At 41.0% G+C, this 18,894-nt stretch overlaps 1 protein-coding gene across 1 annotated transcript in view; it reads right to left on the bottom strand.

The window, feature by feature from the left end:
- Positions 1-341: 341 nt before the first annotated feature.
- TRPC5 (transient receptor potential cation channel subfamily C member 5) overlaps positions 342-18,894 on the bottom strand; it is a 142,066-nt gene continuing 123,513 nt past the window's right edge. Inside the window, exons 7-10 of the mRNA XM_039247425.1 lie at positions 4,503-4,706; positions 3,990-4,031; positions 2,947-3,036; positions 342-1,034 (exon numbers count right to left, since the gene is read on the bottom strand). Coding sequence (XP_039103356.1) covers positions 342-1,034; positions 2,947-3,036; positions 3,990-4,031; positions 4,503-4,706 — 1,029 coding nt within the window. The remainder of the gene's footprint in view (positions 1,035-2,946; positions 3,037-3,989; positions 4,032-4,502; positions 4,707-18,894) is intronic.

Below are 18,894 nucleotides of genomic sequence, written 5' to 3'. Positions count from 1 at the left end.
GGTAAGAAAAGCAAAGCCAAAGGGTTAAGCACCCGACTGCACCTCTGCTGATTAGGGGCAAACACCCCTTCAGTTCGTTGTGAAATGGACTGTTAATAGGTATAAAAAGGCAAATAATAGCAATAATGATAATCATAATCACAAGAACAGAAAATGGAAAATGTGGCTATAAAAGACAGTGAAAATAATAGGAGTTTCACTCTCCTTTCTGGTGGGGCAGTGGGGGGGGTTGCTGGTGGGGTGGGTAGGGGCAATGAGGGAATCATATGCTATGTCACCTCTGAGAGCAAGGAAATTACAAATTTTCTCTTGAGTTCCAGAATGGGTGATAGGAGTTTGACTTAGAGCCGAGTTGTAACTTGTTCTTCCTGCCCATCACCCCATTTGTGCATGAGCAGGTCGCAAGCCTCTCCCCAAGTTTCAAATACATCCTCTGAGGAGTCTAAAAGTTTAGAATTTGAGGAGCAGATGCTGGATGCACAGTGGAGAGAACTGGAACAGGTTAGAGGGCATTCACTACTCTGAGCAGCGCCCCGGGCTTCACCTAATTCTACCTCACTGAGGTTAATTTCACTTTGAGAACAGGCCTCTGCTTTCCCTTTCTCCATCTGAGAATATCTGATGTCCTGCCACATATAATGCTGCTGAGCGATGCCATCCGAAATGGTGTACATTGGCTCTGAACTGGGTTCAGCCATATGACCATTAAACTTGGAGAATAGGAGACCGAGTTTCTTGAGAGAAGGACCCATGAAGGAGCGTTTGCTTGATGACTCGGCTTTTGACTTCCCTTGGGCACCACCGACTCTTGGCATGGTTCTGATGAGAGGTGGCACATGGCAGGCCTTTTTCTTGCAGCCTAAATTGAAAGAGACACTTTTGGATTTGGCCCGAGCCCCACCACTTCCATCATTGGTATCATCCCTCTGGGACAGTTCAGTGCTGCTTGCGGAAAAGCTTCTCCTTGAGTGTTTCCTATTTCCTAAGAGGTCGAGTACTTCGTATCGAAAGCTGGAGATGTCCTGCTTTAACTCCTGGGACAAGAGAGAAGATACATTATGTTAAGAAGCTTGGCTTTTTGTTCAAAATAGGCTCACTGGGTGTCCTTTGGAATGTTCCAGGCTTTGCCTAATGGCAAATCACAAAGTACACAAACTACCAGAAAAATCTCACATTATTCCAGTACAAGAAAAACATATTAATAATTCTGTGGGCCAGGGCGGCCGTTGGCAAAGTTGTGCAATTAGTTAAGCTGATTTCTGATGGTCCTTATCAAGAGGACAGCAACAGACTTGTCCCTATCACAGCGTTAACTAGCAATTAAGGTATTCGATTAGGGCACTAGCTCTCATAGGCATATCTCTCTCTCTCTCTCTCGCTCTCTCTCTCTCTGCTCTTCCTCTGCTTGTGCTTTCTCTGCATATAGAAAGACTGCAGAAGAGGAAAAAGCTTTTAGGACCTCAAGGAATAAAACTAGGGAAGTGGAACATGTCCAGTTAAAGACTGTTGTTTGAGGACAGGGGTCCCTGTCCACTCAAGTCCCTAGGAAATGTCTTCTATCTCTAACTGGCTGCCTAGATGCTAGATTGCTCCTTTAATGTTTATTTTTGAGAGAGAACACGCAAGTGCGGGAGGGGCAGTGAGGCAGGGGGACACAGGGTCCCAAGAAGGCCCCAGGCTCCATGCTGACAGCGAGGAGCCTGATGTGGGGCACGAACCGAAGAACTGTGAGATCATGACTGGAGCTGAAGTCAGACGCTTAACCGACTGAGCCACGCAGGCGCCCCTAGATTTTTCCTTTAAAAGCCACCTTTTCGAAGCTTAAGTTGGAACATTTCACTCTCCTGCTTAAAACCATATAGTAACTTGTCACTGACTTTGGGTAAAAGTCACCTATTGTTACTGTGTGCCACTCCACAAGAGTGGGGGCTGGTTACATCTTGCTCATCACTGTACCCCAGCACCCAGTGGATTGCTTGGCATATAGCATGCCTTCACTAGATGACTTCCATCTATGGGTTAGCATAATGGCCTTTTAATGTTCCTTAGAAAATATACCTGTGTTCTAAGGTAAGGATCCTCATTCACTTGCCATGGTGAGAGCCTTCGTTGTAAGGGGCTGTCCTGTGCATTGTTTGACATTTAGTAGCAATCTCGGTCACCCACTAGATGTCACTGGCACACACGTCTAGTGTGACAGCCAAAACTGTCTCCAGACATTGGCAAATGTGCCCTATAGAACAAAATTGTCCCTGATTGAGAACCACTGCTTTAGGCTCATGCCAGTATTAGAAGAGTTTTAATGTTTAGTGGTAGGGTTTGCTAAATCTGAGATCTAAGGGGCACCTGGGTGGCTCAGTCGGTTAAGTGTTTGACTTTGGCTCAGGTCATGATCTCGTGGTTTATGGGTTCGAGCCCCACATCAGGCTCTGTGCTGACAGCTCAGAGCCTGGAGCCTGCTTCACATTCTGTCTGTCTGTTTCTCTCTCTCTGCTCTTCCCCTGCTTGTGCTCTCTCTCTAAAAGAATAAACATTTTTAAAAATGAAAAAAAAAATCTTAGATTTAATAATGGATTGTTTGGTCTTCATCTTGTATCTTTAAAGAAGGCCTTTACATTTCCAGGCATGTTCCTTTTGCTATCTTGCTCCTCATGACACATCCTTGCCACATTATTCAAATTCAATTCCCACACTGAGAGGCACCCAGAATACTAAAAGAATAAGACAAATGTCTTTCATCCATAAAGCTGATTGTGGTAAGAGACATTGGTGAAATCTTTCCACTTTCTGGGGGACAGACCACTCTGAGAGAAAATAAAAATTCTAGCTGGTTTTGCTGGGTTACAAGAGGTTGAAATTATCACCAAAAACTTCAAACATGGTAAAGCTCAAAAAATGTTTAAGAAATGTGAAATGAGAAATTCAACCACTTTATGATTAAATCACCTTAAAATTTTCTTCTGTCAGTCCCTCGTTCGTTTTGGAATTTCTTATCATAGCAGCAACGTATCTTTTGACTAAATTCCTGATAACTTCCTGGAAATTAACAACAACAACAACAACAACAACAACAACAACAAACACACATAAAGAGACATTCAGTTTTCTTCTCAGGCTCTCAGTAAAGTAAGAAACACATCTGAGAAATAAAATATGCTTAGACTGTCTTTGCAATAGAACATTCTCCCAGGATCCAGTCATTTTCCGCAAAAACCCAATTAAGGCCATTGGCTAGATGAAGAATTACTGTGTGTCCAAATTTGGTGGCAGAGTGGGCCCATAAGAGCAGATTCACCCAAAGAGAAAAATTTCTGCCCACTCATAAAGCAAACACAGATCCACATTTATAGAATAATGAGAATGGAATAATCCTTGAATGGTCATGGTCAATACCCTTCCTCTTTCAAACTGTATTAAACTTTAACCCTCCCAGTAGGATAAAAGTTCTTCCTTTTATAAAATTGAAGAAGATATTCTTCAGTGTCACAAAGTCTACTGATTTCAATGCCCACTAATTATATAATCCAGATATTTATTTATTTACTTATTTAGTAGGCTCTATGCCCAACATGGGGCTCAAACTCACAACCCTGAGATTAAGAGTCATGTGCTCTACTGACTGAACCAGCCAGCCACCTCAGTCCAGATATTTTTCTTAAAGTCAATGTACACTTCTCCTTCACAGGGATGGCCTGTTTTCACTTAGCCTCCTGGGGATGGCACACACCTGGTCACTCCGTTTTTTATTAGTAATGGTGATGCAACGTAGCAGGCACTGTGCCAGGCCACACATACACACAGGCATGCATGCACATGCACACTTAATCATACATATATGCTCACCACTCAATTCTCACAACAACACTGTGAGTTGTGTTCACCCCCATTTCACAGATGAGGAAACTGAGGCTCGCTGAGGTTAAATGACTTGTTCAGAGTCACAGAAATGGTCAAGAACTATTGTGCTTAGTCCCTGGGATGAGCTTTACCTGATAATGTTGATTCTGTATCAGGCTGTCAGCATGGCGTTCCTGTAATTGAAAATGGACAGAGAGCTCACATCAGTGGTCTCCCAGCAATCCATCCACTCAAATGTATTTCTAAATATTAGGACTGGAGAATAACACAGGAGCTCCTGCTTGACAAACCTCCGAGCATTAGGAGGTTAAATTGATTTTATGATGTTTAATATAGGGACTGTCACTAATGGTTGGGGGGGGATAGAAAACAGTTCTGTTTAAAAAGAAACATAATTTTATTTTTTAAATGTTTTTTATTGTTTTTTTTAGATTGAGAGAGATAGTGCAAGTGTGGGAGAGGCAGAGAGAGAGGGAGACACAGAATCTGAGGCAGGCTCCAGGCTCTGAGCTGTCAGCACAGAGCCCGACACGGGGCTTGACCTCATAAACTGTGAGATCATGACCTGAGCCAAACTTTGATGCTCAACCGACTGAGCCACCTAGGAGCCTCCCCCCAAAAAACATAATTTTAAAAGGCCTTACTGTGAAGCTTCTCAAGTTGTGCCTTCTCCGTCTCCCATCAGGGTCTCTTTTGGGGCAGAAGGTGTTGTTGAACCAGTTACCAAGGTAGAGAAATGACTTGGGGCTGGGGATGATATTGAAAGGAGGTGGCAAGGTGCCACCTTCATCGAAGTAACTCATCCAGAGCTTTGTCCTTGCAAACTTCCACTCAATATCGGCATGATCCTATGAAAGAGAGAATTCAAAAGTTTGGGATGGGAAACTGCAGAATGCACACATGACTCATTCTAAAAGTTCTACCTGCTTCTATAGAGGACAATCTGTCAGTAGATATAAAAATTCAAATTATACACACGCTAGGACTTGGTAATCCTACCTTTAGACATTTATCTTATCACTATACTTGCAAAAAGATGTATGTGCTGGGTTGTTCCCTACAGCGCTGTAGCTTGTCTTAGCAAAACAACTGCCATAGCGTAAGTATCCAACAATGGGGGGTGGGCGGCATCTGGGTGTTTCGCTCGGTTGAGAGACTGACTCTTGATTTCAGCTCAGGTCATGATCTCACAGTTCCTGAGTTCAAGCCCCACATCAGGCTCTGAACTGACAGTGCACAGCCTGCTTGGAACTCTTTCTCTCCCTATCTGCCCCTCCCCTGCTCATATTCATTCTCTCTCCTCTCTCTCTCTCTCTTTCTCTCTCTCTCTTTCTCTCAAAATAAATAATCTTTAGGAGCCCCTGGGTGGCTCAGTCAGTTGAGCGTCCAACTCTTGATTTCAGCTCAGGTCATCGTCTCATAGTTTGGTTCATGGGATCAAGCCCTGCGTTGGGCTATGTGCTGACACCACAGATCCTGTCTGGGATTCTTTCTCCCTGTCTCTCTGCCCCTTCCCTGCTCTCACTCTCTCAACAAAACATATAAACTTAAAAAATTTAAAAAAAAAACAAAATACCAGATAAATGGAATCATAGAGTAGATAACCTTTTGAGACTGGCTTTGAGATTCATCTATGTTCCATTTTAGTGCTGAGTGGTTTTCCATTATGTGGATGTACTACAGTTTCTTCATTCACTTCTTGAAGAACTTTTGGGTTGTTTCCAGTATTAGCAATTATGAATAAAGCTGCTTTGAACATTCATGCACAGGTTTTTGTTGAAGATAAGTTTAACCTATCTAGCTTAACTAGCTAGGGTGGTATTGCTGAGTCATGTGGTAAGTGAACATTTAACTTTATAATCAACTGCCGGACTGTCTTCCTGAGTGGCTGTGCGACTTTTCACTCCCACCACTTGCTCTGTGACTTCCTTAGCACTTGTCAGGTTTTTATTCTTTTTATTAGGTTTTTGTTTTAATTCCAGCTTGTTAACATACAGTGTTATATTAGTTTCAGGTGTACAATATAATGATTCAACCCTTTCATACATCATGACAAACCGTATGTCAGGTTTTGAAAGTTGCTCCATTCTAACAGATCTAATTGGATCTCATTATGGTTTTAAGATGCACTTCCCAAATAGCAAATGATGTCGAGCATCTTTTCATATCTTATTTGATATCTATATATCCTCTTTGGTGAAGCATCTGTGCAGACCCTTTGTCCATTTTTATTGCATTGTTTTCTTACAGGTGAATTTTGACAGTTTCTTAAATGTATAGGTATATCTTGGAGATATTGTGGTTTTGGTTCCAGACCATCACAATAAAGCTAATATTGCAATAGAGTCAAATGAATTTTTTGGTTTCATAGTGCATATAAAAGTTATGTTTACACTATACCGTCATCTTTGAAAAAAAATTTTAATGTTTATTTAGTTTTGAGAGAAAGACAGAGCATGGGTGGGGGAGAGACAGAGAGAGAGGGAGACACAGAATCTGAAGCAGGCTCCAGGCTCTGAGCTGTCAGCACAGAGCCAGATGCAGAGCTGGAACTGACAAACTGCGGGATTGTGACCTGAATTGAAGTTGGACGTTTAACTGACTGAGCCACCAAGGCGCCCCTATACCGTCATCTTTTAAGTGTCCAATGTCATTATGTTAGAAAAAAACAATGTGCATAATTTAGTTACAAAGTACTTAATTGCTAAAAAATGGAAACCATCAGGGCGCCTGGGTGACTCAGTAGGTTGAGATTCTGACTCTTGGTTTCGGCTCAGGTCTGCTCTCACGGTACTGATCTCTACCCTGCTTGGGACTCTCTTTTTCTCTCTGTCTCTCTCAAAAATGAGATCACTGATCACAGATCACCATAAAAAATATAATAACAATGAATATATTTGAAATATTGTGAGAATTACCAACATGTGAGACAGACAAAAAGTGAGCAAATGCTGCTGGAAAAGTGGAGCCAATGGACTTGCTCGATGCAAGGTTGCCATAAATCTTAAATTTGTAAAAAGCAGTATCTTCAAAGCACAATAAAATAAGGTATGTCTGTGTTCTGGATACAAGCTCTTTGTCAGGAATGTGACTTGCAAATATTTTCTCCCAGTCTGCAATATCTTTTCATACTCTTAACAGTGTTTTTCATAGAGCAAACTGTATTAATTTGGATGAAGTGAAATTTATCACTGTTGGACTGAGTATCTTAGTCCCTTGCTGAGTATTGGCTGAAGACCTTCCTCAACTCCTTGCCATATGGGCTTCTCCTTAAGACAGCTCATAACATGGTAGCCGGCTTCACTCGGGTAGAGAATGAGAAAAGCCATGGTCTTCATGTAACATAATCTCTGAAGTGACTTCACTTTTATCATATTCTATTTGTTAGAATTGAGTCCCTAGATCTAGCCCACACTCAAGCAGAACACACTGTAAAGGGTTCAAATGGCAGGAAGTAGGGATCAGTGGGAGGCCATCCCAGAGGCTTCTTTACCACAGTATTACTTCCCAGAAATGGAGAAATTTAATAGCTGTAATCTTGAGTAACAAATCCCTTTCTAAGTCATGTGGTTTATAAATCTTTGCTTTCTGTAAAATATAAGGGGAACCTAATCAAGTTGTCAGATGATAGATTATTAAAATATTATTTTACAAAAAATAAGTATGTGACCTTTTTGCATGTAACTCACAGTTCAAGAAAGTTGGGTGACAATGGCATAATAAAACTGACCATTCACATATACTTATTGATATGAAAAGGTTTCTTAGCACTTACTTTCATAAAAATATAAAAATACAGTTGATGCTGAATTTTGTTCCTAAATATTCCTTAATATTCTACAGACATAATAACTAGTTGGATGAAACCCCTACTCACATATTTAAGAAATACATTTCCAATAAAAATGTATTTTTAGGTCTTAAAGTTATTTACAAAAATTTGTATTATATTTGTGCTCATTGAGGTGTTTTGGACTGCTAACCATTGAACCATAACTAAATTCAAAAGAAATGTTTTAGAGATGCCTAGGTGGCTCAGTCAGTTAAGTGTCTAACTCTTAGTTTCAGCTCAGGTCATAATCTTGAGGTTTGTGAGTTAGAGCCCCATATTGGGCTCTGAGTTGGCAGCATGGAGCCCACTCCTCTGTCTCTCTCTCTCTCTCTCTTCCCTCCCCCGCTTGCTCTCTATCTCTTTCAAAAAAATAAACTTAAAAAAAATGTTTTAGGGGAAAATGAGTGATGGGCATGGAGGAGGGCACTTGTTGGAATGAGCACTGGGTGTTACATGGAAGCCAACTTGAAAATAAACTATATTAAAAAAAGAAATGTTTTAACATTTATTATCTTCTGACTGCAAGAAGTAAAAAACTAAAATTTAATTTATATTTTTGTTATGAAGAAATATTGTAGGGTGATCAATAGTCATAAAATATTTAAAACAAAAATTTTATAAAAGGATAAAAGCATGTGGGGATATGAATAGAAAGAAGAATCCAAGGAAAAAGAGAATGATGTAAACTTTCTGCCCTTAAACATTTTAGCAACTTAATTTGTAAATACATGTTTAGGAGTAACAAATCACTGTGGCATTCAGATTCCATTGGATATATTTAAATGAGTGACTAGATAGTTTTATTTTTTATTTTATTTTATTTTATTTTATTTTATTTTATTTTATTTTATTTTTTATTTATTTCAGTAGGCTTCATGCCCAGTGCACAGCCCAAATCAGGGCCCAAACTCACAACTCTGAGATCAAGCCTTTGAGATCAAAACCTGAGCTAAGCTCAAGAGTTGCACACCTAACCAACCAGCTGAGCCATCCAGGTGCCCCTGGATAGTTTTATTTTAAATATCAATATTTACCATATTCCTGAAATTATATCATTTGCAATTGTTTAAACTTATGATGACATATCTAGATGTCAACCCCCCCCAAAATACAAAATAATATATAGATTTTTTCCCTCCAAACTCATTAGAAAGTGTGCTGAAAAACACTTGAAGTTCCTTGATGAGAGCTTCAATATGTAAATTGCACACACAGACACACACACACACACAATTATCGCTCTAGTAACTATCACTGCCCTGGAATCCTGCATTTAGAGACAATGGTGGTGTAGGCAAGTTGGCATGCAGAGGAAGATGGGGGTAAGGGCAGCATTAAGTCATGAGGGGTAGTCTGCCATTGTGGAAAAAGCAGGGGTTTTGGAGTTCAGCAGACCAGTGTTTAAAATACTGTTCTGTGGGGCACCTGGGTGGCTCAGTCAGTTAAGCGTCCGACTTCAGCTCAGGTCGTGATCTCACAGTTCATGGGTTCGAGCCCCACGTTGGGCTCTGTGCTGACAGCTCAGAGCCTGGAGGCTGTTTCGGATTCTGGGTCTCCCTCCCTCTCTGACCCTTCTCTGCTCGCGCTGTCTCTCTCTCTCCCTCAGAAATAAATAAAACATTAAAAATTTTTTTTAAAATACTGTTCTGCTATTTATTAGTTGTGTGACTTCAGACCTGTCAATCCCAGTCTCTGACTGATGGTTTTCTCAAATGTTAAAGTCGAGGAAAATATCTACCAACCTGAATTGCTGTAGAAATCAATGTAAAGGGGCGCCTGGGTGGTTCAGTCGGTTAAATGTCTGACTTTGGTTCAGGTTGTGAAGTCACAGTTTCTGAGTTCAAGCCCTTTGTCAGTCTCTGTGCTGTCAGCTCAGAGCCTGGAGCCTGCTTTGGATTCTGTGTCTCCCCCTCTCTTTCCCCCTCCCCTGCTTGCTCTCTCTCTCTCTCTCAAAAACAAATAACAAAAAAAGAAATCAATGTAAAATGCCTAGGCCTGCTATGTAGTTAAGATCTATATTATTGTTGGTTCCTTCCACTAATTTCTGAGCCAATAACACCAGAAACAAACCTTGAATTTCATTTTATCCTTTGATGGCCCCCAAAAGCCAGTCTTTCATCGATGGAAGGTTTCCATAGTTCTGGAAATGAAGTACCTATTCAATAAGTATTGTTTAAGATGAACTGATTCACATTTTCAAACTTGCCTAGATATCCTGGTATCTGGAAATGCTGGTTTTTTTTAACCCCTGGGTGAGGTAAGCTTTTTGTTTGTGTGAGTTTTAAACACTAAGAAGTAATGTCCTTTTTTTTTTTTAAAAAAAAATAGTTGTCTAAAATTCTGAGGGACAAAAAGCATTTGATCTCAACAAAGTAATAGAGTCATACAGTGGGCAAAGTCACAAACCATAGGCACCTTTTTGAGCTTAGAAGTCTTTCTGACGTCGCTTTTTGTCCCCACTCTACTTAGGTGGAGGATATGATTTTGGCAGAGGATTTTGAAAACAGCTCAAGGACCCCAGTTGCTACCATTCCATCCCCCTACTGCTCAGGTGAGCTCAGGTTGGGAATTACCATGTAACTTAGCAGAGAGGTTACCGCAAATTATTGTGTGAATAGTCCCTTTCCATTCATTTGTCATGTATCAATTCATAACCCACCTAATCTCCATTCTTTGATTCCTATGTTGAACAACTAACTACTATATCCCAGGCACTCTTCTAGGTGCTGGGTATAGAGCAGTGACTGTCCAGTAGTGGTGGTGGGACTATCACACCGAATGTAATTAGTGTACAGAATTAACACCTGGATCCCAAAGCTCTGGAAATAATAGACCACATGGCAGGATTAAACAGTGTGAGCTACAAAGTGATTAGTAAGTACAAATTCATTCATTCATTCATTCATTCATTCATGCATTTGTCAAATATATATAGATGCTAAGTGTTAAGATTGTAGCAGTGAACGATATGGACAAAAAGATGATTTGGCACGTAGAAATCTGTTTTATTTTCAATCCTTGATCTAATGTGATTAGCAAGATTATAGATTGGTTTTTGTAGTTGTATTTGTCTAAAACATCCCTAAATGTATGATGCCCCGAAGATTTTTATACATCTGCATGGGGCTAGCCTTTCACCTTACGTGATGTACATATCACACACTGGCTTTTTCTTTGCCTATTTTCAGTGGTTGGTGGTGATGCATTCTCCTACTCTCTGCCCTATCCTTTCTACTCAACTGCCCCTGGTGGGGTTCTTTGTGTAAGATATACCTACACAACCATAGGCAGTGGTCCTTCCTCTTCCATACTTTCTAAAAATTTTGGGACTTTTGTGGTACCACAATGTGCTCTTAATGACACATAGATATACGTATGTGTTCTAGTTCATGTGCATGCCCTGCATTGCCTTTGAGATTGTTAGGTCCTGTGGAGCAGGCCTGGGCTTCTATTTATTTTATCTCCTTTCACTGTCACAGTGTAAGGTACTGGGTACCCTCAAATGCTGTTGACAACCTCTGATTCTGAGCACATGGCCACGGCTAAGTCAAATGAACACGTCTGTTCAATTTCACATTTTTCAACAAATCTAAGCTCAAGGTTCTCTTCCTTGCAATCAAGCTACAAGGCCAATTTCTTACCAGCTTTAACAAATTCTTATGCACTCCCTTAGATCTCCTGCCAGCAACCATCTTGCCTTAGCATTTGGAAAGCTTTATAACATAATGCAAAGGGAGAGGGGCAGGCATCGACACAGCAGAGTGGAGCTAATAATAACCTTTAAGGAGAAAAGCTACTCTTGGGAATCTTGGGCCCAATGGCAGGCTTGTCAGAGGGTTATTTTGGGTAAGGGGATATTTTGACATTTTTCACATTAACTCATAGCTGCTTACTTCATTTGGGCATAAGTCCAGCTCTGATTCTCTATGATGGAAAAGCAACACAAATTGCTGCGGCACACACACCCCAAACCGAGGTGAGAGAATTCACTTCCCTGGCATTTCAAGGGAAGTTTACCTCATTTGGAATACTTTCTCCTTCTGGTAGAATTCAGGGCATGCTTCTCAAATGTTGGTGTGCATATGGGGCATTTGTTAAAAATGCAGATTTCTGGACCTCACCCAATGTTATACATTGTATTGTAGTTGTGCCTCTGGGCTAAAAATGCAATTTTAAAAAAAGATGTAAGCATTTAAAATATATCGTAGTTTTTGCAACTCCATCTCTGTTTTATTTAATTCATTTAAAAAATAGGGGCGCCTTGGTGGCTCAGTCAGTTGAGCATCTGACTTTGGCTCAGATCATGATCTAACGGTTCATGTGTTTGTGCCCTGGGCCAAGCTCTGCACACAGAGCCTGCTTGGGGTTCTCTGTCTCCCTCTCTCTCTCAATCTGCACCTCTTCTCAAAAACAAATAAAAAAATTTAAAAATATATACAGAAATCTTCAGAATATGGAGGTAGTACAGGTCTCTTGGAAGCCCTGAAGTAGAGATAGTCCCCTCAGTATCACCATTCCTTCCCATGCCATCACCTCCAGCTTATTACACATGTGTAGTGGTCTAGAGGGGAGTCAAGTCCCTGTCACTAAAGACAATGGTCCTCCTCTCTTCTGCAAGGTTGCTAGGTAGTTAGAATGTCCTGTTTGAATCATTCTGGGGCCTGCTGGGAATGACTTTGATACTGGTTTATCTAATTTAGAGCCCTGTAGGTCAAGTGCACAAACTCAGCTACAGAACACCAGGGCATAAAAAAGAACCCTTCATCCAGTGCCAGGTCACTTCCCATCCATTGTCCCCAACATACCTTGCACCCTAGTAGTGATGCCCCCTGAATAGCCCAATTAACCTTGTCAAACTGCAGGAGGGGGTGTTGCAAACTGGTCCTTCTCTCTACTGAACATATGTAGTTGTATAGTACGCAGTCACTGTGTCTGTCCCTTCCCACCCCCACCCCTACCAAGGCATGAAACAACTGTGAATCCCTCTTCCCAATTATGTTGCTAAGTGATTGGAATTACTGCTTTGACCATTCAGGGACTTGGTGTATGTTACCTTTATACTGGTTATGCAGCTCCCAACCCTGTACCAGCCTCAGCTTTATTGCACAAATTCAGGGGCTAAACCTCAGAACCCATGGTCTAGCTTCATTCTCATGCTCCAAATCATCTCACCTTCCATTACTGAGAGCAACCACTATCCTGCCTCAATGTTTCAAGAGTGGTTCCAGCTGTTTGCAGATGGGGACCAGAAATCAGGGAAGGCCCTATAAAAGAATTTATTTGAGCTGGGCCTTGAGAGACTGGCAGGGTTTCTCCAGGCAGAGGTGAGGGAAAGAACTTTCCAGAAAGAGGCAACACTATGAAAAGTGAGGAAAGCCTGAGTACAGCCATTGGAGTCAAATGAACTACTCAGGATTTGTTGCCATCAGTGGTTCTCAAACTTCAGTGAATATTAGACTTGGCTGGGGTGCTTGCCAAAATGCGGATTCCTGGACCCTACTTCAGACCTACAAAAAAACCAATGCTTTGGGAATGGGAGACTTGAGAATCTACGTTATTTAACAACTTACTTGGATCATCTTGATGCAGGTAGTTGTCGACCATACTTTGGGAAACACTGATTCTCGGATTCTACCTGCTAGCTCAGATGTATTCAGTAAGCCACAGTAGCAGACCAGCATCTCTGCCTCATCCCTATTTGTCCCCATCTTCCCATGGCCACCCCTCCTTCCATCCCTGTGTTGACGGGACAGTAGGAAGTAGGCATAGTTTGTACACCCCCAAAGATAATGTCATTAGGCCACCCAGCGTTATGCATAAAGCTGGCTTATCAGGCTACTACGGAAGGAATACAGGGTGGGGGAAGGAGGGACAGAGGCAGAATTAATAACTGATAGTCTCCTCAACCCTTCTTAATGTATGCACAACACAGCCAAAGAGATGAATGATGGCGGGGAGGATATTTGGTGGTACTCTCTGGTTTTTCTTTATTGGGGGGACAGGGTGGGGGAGGTTGATAGTGCTTATTTAACACTGAAGAATTTTTATTTTTTAATTTTTTAATTATTTTATTTTTATTAATTTTAAAAAGTTTATTTATTTATTTTGACAGAGAGGGAGAATCCCAACCAGGCAGGGGCCTCACTGTCAGCACAGAGTGAGACTCGGGGCCCAAACTCACAAACCGTTAAATCATGATCTGAGCTGAAGTCAGATGCTTAACTGACTGAGCCACCCAGGCACCCCTGTTTAACACTGTAAAATTTCTTATTTTACTTTTGGTTTTATTGAGATATAATTGGCATGGAGCACTGTATAAGATCTTTTTCTGTTTTTCTTTCTTTCTTTTTTTTTTTTTTTTTTTTTTTTTTTTTTTTTTTTTTTGAGAGAGAGAGTTCACTGGGATGGGAGGAAGAACAGAGAGAATTTCAAGCAGGCTCCACAGCCCATCACCCTGCTGGTAGGGCTCAATCTCAGTTCCGTGAGATCATGACCTGAGCCAAAATGAAGAGTCAGTCAATCAACTAAGCCACCCAGGTGCCCCTAGCACCATATAAGATTAAGGTGTACAACACAATGACTTCACTTATGTATACTTACCACCATATGTTTAATTAATATCCTCATATAGATACAAAAAAAGAAAAAATGTTTTTCCCTTGTGATAAGAACTTGTAGGATCTACTATCTTTTTCAGTATGTACCATTTAGTAGTATTAACTATAGTTCTCGTGTTACATCCCCAGTACTTATCTTTCAAATGGAAGTTTGTGCTTTTTGACCACCTTCCTCCAATTTCCCTCCCGTGACCACAAATCAGATCTCTTTTTCTATGAATTATTTTTTTTAGTTTAATCTTTAAGATTCCACATAGAAGTGAGATCATATGATATTTGTCTTTCTCTTCCTGACTTATTTCACTTAGCATAGTAGTCTCAAGGTCCCTGCATGTTGCCTGATGAGAAGGTAGCTGGCTGCCTGTACTGAGGACAATAATGGAGAGTGGCGCCTGGGTGGCTCAGTTGGTTAAGGGTCTGACTTCAGCTCAGGTCATGATCTCATGATTTGTGAGTTTGAGCTCTGTATCAGGCTTTGTGCTGACAGCACCAGCCTACTTGGGATTATCTCCCCCTCTCTCTCTACCCCTCCCACACTTGTGTTCTCTCTCTCTCTCTCTCAAAATAAATAAATAAACTTACAAAATATATAAAAGTGGCAGAAAAACAGACAACAGCAAATTGGTCTGTTGCATTAGGTCCCTGAGGTTCCAGAAGGGTCTACTTCCCATCTTCTAAAAGGGCCCTTCCTGCAAGGTCCTCACAAGCATCGCTAGGTTTTATTTAGAGACCATTTAGTATATGGAACACAAGTGCACAAGTGCAAAACAATACAGGTCACAAACAATGGAGTGTCCTTATTTTTCTCTCTCTCATTCATGGCAGGAAAAGTGGCCAATATATTGGTGAGAGCTCTGGATCACCAGAAATCCCTCTTCCGTGATCCACCTCTGACCCACTCTGCTGCCTTCAAAGAAACCATCTACCTTCTGAGGTTCAGAATGACATTTGGGAGGTTTTATGCTCTTCAGTAAGTTCTTGTGAAATCAACTAGTGGGATTGCAGTCCTTTACTACCTCCTCTGTTGTCATCTTGCCAGTTTTGATTAGTTTCTTCTTCTCTTTATTTGTTTGTTTACCTATTTACTTATTTGGGGGAGAGTACAAGTGGAAGAAGGGAAGGACAGCGAGAGGGGGACAGAGGATCTGAAACAGGCTCAGAGACTGATGTGGGGCTTGAACACATGAACCACGAGATCATGACCTGAGCCAAAGCCGGCAAGGGTAAAAGAGGAGGGGTTTGGGAAATTTTTTTTTCTGTTTTTGTTTTTCTTTCCTAGTCAGGAAATAGAGCTGGCTTATTCTCATCTGTCAATTCTCAGCTAAAATATCACCTTCCCAAAGAGATGTGCCCTAGGGGCACCTGGGTGGCTCAGTCAGTAGAGCTTCTGACTTCAGCTCAGGTCATGATCTCATAGTTTGTGAGTTCAAGCCCTGAGTTGGGCTCTGTGCTGAGAGCATGAAGCCTGAGCTTACTTTGAATTCTCTCTCTCCCTCTTTCTCTGCCCATCCCCTGATTGTGCTCTGTCTCTCTCTCTCTCAAAAATAAAATAAAAACATTAGAAATTTAAAAAATTTTAAACGTTAAAAAATTTAAAAATTTAAAATCTAAAACCAACTTAGAGTGGGCTTCTCTGGTCCTCTACCTCAAAGCACCCTGCTGTGTCCTCTCATACCAATCCTCACAGATCACTTATTAGATTTGTCCCTATTTACTTACTCTTATGCTCCCCACTGGAAGGAAAGCCCATTGAGGTTAGGGATCTTAGTCTTATTCCTAGAGCGTTTGTCCAAAGTGGGTGAACAATAGATTTTTGTAGAAGGAATTCACTGAAGATCAAACACAGATATGTAAGTGAAAGGAACATCAGTAATATATATTTTTCAAGTATATCATCTTTTTTGTTAAATTTTTGTTCATTTATTTTTGAGAGAGGGAAAGAGAGAGAGGGAGAGAGAGAGAGAAAGTGAGGGAGGGGCAGAGACAGAGAGAAGGAGACACAGAATCTGAAGTAGGCTCCAGGCTCTGAGCTGTCAGCACAGAGCCCGAGGCAGGGCTCAAACTTGTGAGCTGCGAGATGGTGATTTGAGCTGAAGTCAGACACCTAACTGACTGGACTACCCATGCACCCCTCAAGCATGTCTTGTTTGGTCTTCAGCGCAGCTTACTGAGGTAGATTCTATTAATATTTCATTATAAATAAGGCTCACCAAAGTGAAGAAACATGTCTAAGGACATACAGCTAGAAAGTGGTAGGCCACAATTCAGATCTCGGTTGGGTTGATGCTAGGACCCAAGCTCTTAACCACCACAGTGCACTGTCTCTCTGGGGAGTACGCTGAGTGGGATTTCACAATAAGCAACAAGTTTGCTCCTATGTGAAGAAAGGTACCTGCAAAAGTGCAGACGCAGAGCCTGCCGATCAGGCTCCAATATTGTGACAAAGAGGTCCCACTAGGCACTTGGCCAGGCCTCTGTCTGCCCATGTTTCTCTTCCACTTGTTTCCTTCAGCTTCTTCTGCTTCTGAAGAGGTCCTTGAAGGGCTCCTGCATTCAGCTGTATAGGTCCTACACTGCACAATTCTGGGAGCACCATTCACAGTAGATGTGGTAGTCCTTGAAGCTCATTGAACTGTTCATCACCTTTTCTGGGGGTTTCCAGAAGTGTAAATTGAGCCCTTCTGTCAAGGAGTCATGGATTGTTTGGCCTGCATGTATCTTTCATTTGGAGAGTAAGGGAACCTATATTCCTTGTGGAGGACAGAAGCAATTGGATGGTGGTGAGAAGTCTGGTTTGCTGAGCTCACCTGCAGTTTTCAGGAACAACCAGGGCTAAGCCAATCTGGGCTTCCATTTCTGAGCCTGGGCAGAAGAGAGAGGTGTGTCTTCTTGCATTGTGGGCATGGGGAAATCTACTTGTCTGTCTCCATCTGCTTCCCTTGTCAGGAGTTTACTTTTAACTTTCCAAACCACATTTCTATTTTCTGGATTGCTTCTTAACATCACTCAAGGAGTCACTGGGCTTGGGTTCACCCTGATCGAATTGCTTGCATAGAGCAGCCTCTCAAGGCCTCGTTGAAAGAATGAATTGAGGAATGAATAAACTTTCCATGTGTCCTCAGTCAAATCTTAACCTTTGGAAGCCTGTTTCCTCATCTGTAATATACAGATAATATTGCCTACACTCACAGTATCCTTGTGAGGATCAAATAAGACAATATATGCAAATGTGCTTTGGGAAGTATAAAGCACTGTGTTACTATAATTATGAAATCCATCATGTAGGCAGATTTATTTTCAGTTAGATAATGCTCCTACCCATTGCCATAGAAATTTATTCATCTCCAAACACCAAATACTTGCAATGGATATAAATCCACATTATGCATTTTTAAAAACATGGCTGACAAACTATAGATCAGGGATTTCCCCCAAGCTTCTCCATATCAATCAGTGAAAAAGTATGTACTGAGTACCTACTATGTGTCCCACATGTTATTAAGCACCAGGGGAATATAAAGAAAACCTAGAGCAGAGCCCCTCTCTTCATAGAGCCTCAGTCGACAAAGGTAGAAAAGAGATACATATTGAAACAATTAGAAGAGCAGGCAAATGATGGCCTACAGGCCTAATCTGACTTGCCACTTTATTTTGAACAGCCTGAGATCTAAGAATGGTTGTAGCATTTCTAAGTGATTGAAAAAAAAAACATCAAAAGCAGGATAATATTTTTTACACAAAAATTATATGAATTTCAAATTTCAGCACCCATAAATAAAGTTTTATTGGCACACAGTCATGCCCATTTGTTTATGTATTTCTACGGCTTCTTTTGTGTTAATTTTTTTTTTATTTGAGAGAGAGAGAGAGCACAGGAACTGGAGAGAAGGACAGAGAGAGAGAGAGAATCTTAAGCAGGCTCTATACTCAGCACAGAGCCCAATGCAGAGCTGCAGGGCTCGATCCCATTGACCCTGGGGTTATGACCTGAGCCGAAATAAAGAGTTGGACTTTTTACTGAATGAGCCACCAAGGCACACCCCTCCTTTTGTGTTATAATAGCAGAATGGGATAGTTGTGACAAAGATCTTATGGTCTACAAAACTTAAAATATTCACTATTTGCCCCTTTATAATAAAGAAAAAAAATTGGCCAAGCTCTCTACTAGAGAACAAGAAACTGAGCTCTCATTAGCTTCATCAGTTGCTCTTTTGTCACACTTTGAAATATTTTGTCGCATTAGGAATTTCTGAATTTGCTCATTTTTTCAGCAGATATTAAGTGAGAGCCTACAAGGTGTCAGACACCGTATCCTGGTTAAGGATAGAGGGACTTTAGCATAAAGTATTTTGTATTAGTTAGTTTTCCTGTATGAAATGTATCAATGAGGTATTAAGAGTTATTAAGAGAAAATAAAAAAAAACGTGTAGCAAAATCCCTTAGAAGATTTACTGGGAGCTAGAAACTTCTCCAGGAATCTTTAGGGCTAGGCCAATTAGAACTTTGGAGGAGTTATTTGGGAGGATTCTAATTCTAGTAGTTGAAACCATGTTTGATCATGATTGGTTTTCTAATGAATGAGGATAT

The sequence above is a fragment of the Hyaena hyaena genome, unplaced genomic scaffold (genome assembly GCF_003009895.1).
Source record: "Hyaena hyaena isolate Hyena2069 unplaced genomic scaffold, ASM300989v1 scaffold_297, whole genome shotgun sequence".
NCBI lineage: Eukaryota > Metazoa > Chordata > Mammalia > Carnivora > Hyaenidae > Hyaena > Hyaena hyaena.
The sequence above is the reverse complement of the archived record's forward strand: the minus strand, read 5'-3'. Positions and strand labels throughout refer to the sequence as shown.